The sequence below is a fragment of the Lycium barbarum genome, chromosome 2 (assembly GCF_019175385.1).
Source record: "Lycium barbarum isolate Lr01 chromosome 2, ASM1917538v2, whole genome shotgun sequence".
In the NCBI taxonomy this organism is placed as follows: domain Eukaryota; kingdom Viridiplantae; phylum Streptophyta; class Magnoliopsida; order Solanales; family Solanaceae; genus Lycium; species Lycium barbarum.
In genome coordinates, this window is record NC_083338.1 from 127944356 (window position 1) to 127949866 (window position 5511).

The window sequence follows — 5511 nt, forward strand, 5'->3', positions numbered from 1 at the left end:
AGTAAATAAGCACTATTTCATCCAAAACATTCCTAGTTCCTACTACATAGGCTTTAATAATAATTGAAAAAAATAGTTTAAAATCTTATACTACTATTTTTTTTTTGGCACATTAAATTGTAATACAGAAAATGATCAAAATTACCCCTGAATTTTGAAAAATAATTTATTCATACCCTTCGTTATACTTTAGGGTCAATTATACACAGTTATAATTGAGTTCCGTATTTAATTCGGGTTGACGGCGGTTTTGCTTGTTGTATCGAGCTAACACCCAAAAGTGGACCAAGCAAGACAAGTCATCATGGTTACTTCAAATAAACACACTACTAACACCACTTCTCTATCTATCTCTTTCACCATTTGTTTTCTCTATCTAACCTTGAAAACCAAAAACCAAACACTTCAAACTTAATTCTTTTACTCCTCTTTATATATGATATGAACACCATTTTCCTTTTACCTCAATAATAATAATAATAATAATCTCAAGTCACATAAAAATGACACAGTTTCAGTGTATTCTTTCTGGTGGAAAAGATGAAGGTGGTAACAAGACTGTTGTTGTTGGAGTTAAGTTGGATGGTGCAAGTAGAGAACTATTAACATGGGCTCTTGTTAAAGTTGCTCAGCCTGGTGATCTTGTCCTTGCTCTTCATGTTCTTAATAATAATGGTATTTTTTTCCTTCCTTTTCTTTGCACTAAAAGTGCTTTTTTTTTCTTTTTCTTGTTTTGAAACTCTATTTGTAAAATAATTTCTTTGTTTATTTTCATTTTCCCCCTCTTTAATCCTTGTATCTTCTGTTTTGAAGCTGGGATTTTTTTTAATGGTTTGTTCTGGTTGTTGATTTTTTATTATTTTATAAAGTTGGGTTTTTTCCCTATCTCTCTTTGCTGTAATTTTTTTGCAAAATCTTGTTTGTTTTAGCTGAATTTGGGGAACTTGGAATAAGCATTTTTACTACCCTGAAAACTGAAACTGGAAAAATTTCGATTCATTTTTCTCTGAATTTGTTTTGGAAATGTTTCCTTCTGCTTTTACAGGAAAAGTTTTTTTTTTTTTTTTTCAATCTGATTTTTCTTCCAGTTGAAATTGGGAATCAAGAATTATTACTTTTACTTCTCTCAAAATGGAAACTGGAAAATATTAGATACGCCTGAAATTTGTTTTCGAGTTGTTTTTGTTTCTGCTTGAAAGCCATAGTTTTTAGTTTTCTTTTCTCTAATATATTATTTTTTTTGGAATTCTTTCGCGTCAATTAATAGTTATTAGCTTAAAAAATCACCATACTTTTTTATTCTAATTTTCTTTAACAGAAAAAATAACTTTCTGAGATAATAAATCTTAGTCGAGTGAGAAATCAAACTCTAAAAGAAAGAAATGGGTTTTTATTTTATTGTTTTGGTACATTCCCTTTTCCCTATTCAGTAAAATATGTCACCTATAATGTGAATGAGAATTTTGTTCTGTTATGGGTGTTAACAAAAAATTGTCGTCTTCTCTGCGTTGCCCAAGTACAATTTTTCTTATTCTGTCAGTGCTATTAGGGCTGTGAGAATTTTAATTCTTTAGGTGAAATGAGTCCTTTTTATGGCCCTGTTTGGTACAGAAATTGTAGATCGTGATGGGAAATCTTCACTGTTATCGTTGGTCAAAGCATTTGACTCAGTTCTTGAAGTTTATGAAGGCTTCTGTAATCTCAAACAGGTAATTAATTTTCATTATTTTGCCTAAAAGGGTAATTTTTTCTTTTTCTTTTTCTTTTTTGAGCTCATGTTAGTTGGGGCACTGGATATTATGAGAAAAAACTTAAATATTATGTCTAGTGAATACATTTTATTTTACTGAAAACCATTTTCAAGTGTTTTATTTTCTTGTGGGAAGGGAGGGTTGAATTGGATTGTGACATTGTTGGTGGATGGAAATACTGATGCATTTAATTGTTTTTATTTTAATTTTATTTTTTATTTTTTATGAATGCTTTCATTGGCTGCCGAAAGAAAAATGTTTTTTTTTTTTTTTTTTTTTTTTGTGGATAAATAAGGATAGGAAAGATGTTCTTGCGGGAGTCATAAAGTGTTTTTGTCAGTTTGCTTCACGTTGATGTCATGCTTGAGCAAAAGTCTGATCCTTTTTTCCATTATAGGTGGATCTTAAGCTAAAGATCTGCAGAGGTACATCGGTCAGAAAAATTATTGTTCGTGAGGCGAATTCTTACTTAGCAACAGATGTTATAGTCGGGGCTGCTAATCATACAATTCGATCATCAGCTTCAGTTGCAAAGTACTGTGCTAGAAAGTTGCCAAAAGATTGCTCAGTATTGGCTGTTAATAATGGAAAAATTGTTTTTCAAAGAGAGGCCTTGTTAGCATCGTATGCCAGTTCAAAAGGTTGGCATTCGCTTTTATGTTTTCTGGTTGATTGAGCAAGATCTTTAATTCATAATAACTGACTTGATGTCTTTGTTGTATGTAGAACTTGAGCATCACAATGGGAATCGTTTGCTTAGTGTAATTCAGCGGACACTGACTAATAAGAACTCTAAAGTATTAAATGACAGCACTGGGCTGAGGCCAACAAATTCCTGCAGGCAAGTTGGTTATCAGACTCTAGGTGAGGCATTACTGAAAGCTGCTTCTGAATCATCAAGAGGGAATTCCCTTAAACAGAATTGTTCAGTTTGTTCACCCGACTGTCCGTTGCCTGATAATTCTTGTACTCAAGTACACGAAGAGACTTCAGACAATAACAGTGATGATAATTCAATGGCGATAGTACCCGTGCAAAGGCAGGAGTCAGGATCTAGTTCAATTACATTGCTGAAAAAGGATTTGCCTGAAGTGAGACCTGGTTGGCCATTGCTTCACCGAGCTATATTATCAAATCAACAAGCTGCAGAGACTTTATCAATAAGGAAACTCTCTGTTGTTCAGTGGGCACTGTGCCTGCCAAGTAGACATCTCTTGTGCATGGAGGACGATGCAGACAAGAAAAATCTACGCTCTGATGATGATGAAAGTCGTCAAGCTCCTGCACTAGATGAAGAAAGTGGCGCAATTGTTCCTGTCAATCACGTGACAACGTCCTCTAAATCCTCTCCAGACAATTCACCAAGAACCTTACCAAGAGAACTAGAGGGACTTCATGAGAAGTACTCTGCAATGTGTAGATTGTTCAAATTCCAGGAACTTTTCTTGGCAACCTTGAGCTTTTCCTCAGGTTTGTGCTTTTCTCAGCTGCAGATTCGCAAAAAGGTTCGATATAGTTGACTCACATTCATTTTCATGATAACAGAGAACATTATTGGTAAAGGAGGAAGTAGTCAGGTTTTCAAAGGCTGCCTTCCTGATGGAAAGGAACTTGCTGTGAAGATCTTAAAACAATCCGAAGATGCAGTGCGAGAGTTTGTTTTGGAAATTGAGATTATTACTGCTTTGAGTCACAAAAACATAATTTCCCTATTTGGATTCTGTTTTGAGGACAACAACCTTCTCCTTGTATATGATTTTCTATCAAGGGGAAGCCTTGAAGAGAACCTACATGGTAGGCTAATAACATTTTCCAAAACTTTTGCTCTTTCCCAGTCAAAGTTACTGCAATTTCATCCTATACTTTGTCTAGAAGTAGAATTAGAGTAATGAACACATATACAAGATCTTTAGGTCTTCAATCTTTTTGACTCAGGAGGTTGTTCATTCAGGTAATAAGAAGGATCCTCTGATGTTTGGGTGGAAAGAAAGATACAATGTCGCTATTGGAGTTGCTGAGGCACTAGAATATCTTCATGGCAGAGATTCTCAATCAGTGATCCATTGTGATGTAAAATCGTCAAATATATTACTATCTGATGATTTTGAGCCACAGGTGATGCTCTCTAACTCTTTTGCTGCTTTTTTCCTACTTTCCTTGGGGATAAAGATTGCTACTTTGATCTAGCTAGTAATTTAATTGGCTTTTTTGCTTTTCAGCTCTCTGACTTTGGACTTGCTAAATGGGCAACCGCCACCTCATCTCATATTACATGCACTGATGTAGCTGGAACTTTCGGGTATGTAACTTCTTCAGCTTTCTAGAACCATGAGGACTTGTTCAAGAGAAATTGAAGAGAATATATGGCGTCGTGTTATTTCCTCTAATAAATTATTCTGGTAAAATGTGCTTTGTTGCAGTTACTTGGCTCCTGAATATTTCATGTATGGGAAGGTTAATGACAAGATTGATGTTTATGCATTTGGAGTAGTACTTCTTGAGCTTCTTTCAGGAAGAAAACCCATAAGTAACAATTGTCCAAAGGGTCAAGAGAGCCTTGTTATTTGGGTATGTCCTGTGTGCTCATCTAATTAAGTCAGTTTTGTTTTGCATCATAAACTAATACATCAAGTGTCAAATTTGCAGGCAAAGCCAATTGTAACTTGTGGGAAGTATGCCCAATTACTAGACCCTCAGTTGAGTTCTGATTATGATCGTGAACAAGTAGAAAGGATGGTACTTGCTGCTGCCCTTTGTATCAGACGTGCTCCACGAGCTCGACCACAAATGAGCATCGTAAGTCATATTCAAGTTTCTTGAAATTTATTTAATATTTAAGGACCATGCTTCTTCTCTGTATGATTTTCGACGTGCAAAAATATTTGTATGTTTTGTTAAATCGCCTTGTCCTTGGCTAGATATAGAAGTCTCTAGTGTTTAACGCGCCCGGTTTTTACAGGTTTCAAAGCTTCTCAAAGGTGATGCTGAAACAACCAAGTGGGCAAGGTTACAAGTCAATGGTTCAGAAGGATCCGACACAATGCTACCGACAAATGCCATGGAAGGGGCCGATATGTTAGAAGATGACACTTTCTCACATTCTAATCTCCGGTCACACCTTAACCTTGCATTACTCGGTGTTGAAGAGGATTCTCTCTCAATAAGCAGTATTGAGCATAATGTTTCGTTGGAGGACTATTTGCGAGGGAGGTGGAGCCGCTCATCAAGCTTTGACTAACCAAACTCGTTCCGTTTATGATTCTTGTGTATACTTCTTTCATTTTTACTCACCACCTTCAACTAGAGGGTCGGTCGTGGTTATTTGGTGGGTTTTGGATGAGAGGTTGTTATGGTGTGCCCTCCTCCTCCCCTTTTAATCATAACTAGATAGTAACATTTTGATGTGCGAGTTTTTGGGAGAAGGGTTCAGTTCTCTTCTCAATCAGAAATCAAGAACTGACCCTTATTTCAAGTGTATGTAGATGTATAAAACTCTTTGTCAAATTGAGAAGTACAGTAATAATTTCCCTGAATTTCTCAACAAAAAGCTAATGAAATCTGAGTATTCTTGGTTTCTTTTTGCTTGCTGATATTTGATTTGCTGCAACTTTGCTTTAAAAGTCATCAGTCTTTTCTTGATCTAAGATGGAAAATTGCAGTACCTTCCCCTTTTCCTAGGGAAGTGAGGGCCACTATCATGTTAAATTTCCTCACATGTTTTGTCATTTTTATGTCTGCCTCAGCTGATGAAAGGTGTTGT

General features: G+C 35.7%; 1 protein-coding gene across 1 annotated transcript; it reads left to right on the forward strand.

Moving 5' to 3' along the window:
* The first annotated feature begins 343 nt into the window (after window positions 1-343).
* Window positions 344-5153, forward strand: LOC132627165 (protein kinase STUNTED-like). Its single transcript, XM_060342333.1, has 10 exons — window positions 344-675; window positions 1612-1709; window positions 2149-2392; window positions 2478-3221; window positions 3297-3545; window positions 3703-3866; window positions 3971-4050; window positions 4172-4319; window positions 4398-4547; window positions 4711-5153. The coding sequence occupies exons 1-10, from the start codon at window positions 504-506 to the stop codon at window positions 4987-4989; spliced, it is 2328 nt and encodes a 775-aa protein (XP_060198316.1). The 5' UTR covers window positions 344-503; the 3' UTR covers window positions 4990-5153.
* Window positions 5154-5511: the final 358 nt, after the last annotated feature.

Coding starts and splice junctions, on each gene's coding strand:
- LOC132627165 (XM_060342333.1), top strand. CDS start 504: ATGACACAGTTTCAGTGTATTCTTTCTGGTGGAAAAGATGAAGGTGGT. Junction 3,222..3,296: donor AACCTTGAGCTTTTCCTCAG/GTTTGTGCTTTT, acceptor TCATGATAACAG/AGAACATTATTGGTAAAGGA. Junction 4,548..4,710: donor CTCGACCACAAATGAGCATC/GTAAGTCATATT, acceptor CGGTTTTTACAG/GTTTCAAAGCTTCTCAAAGG.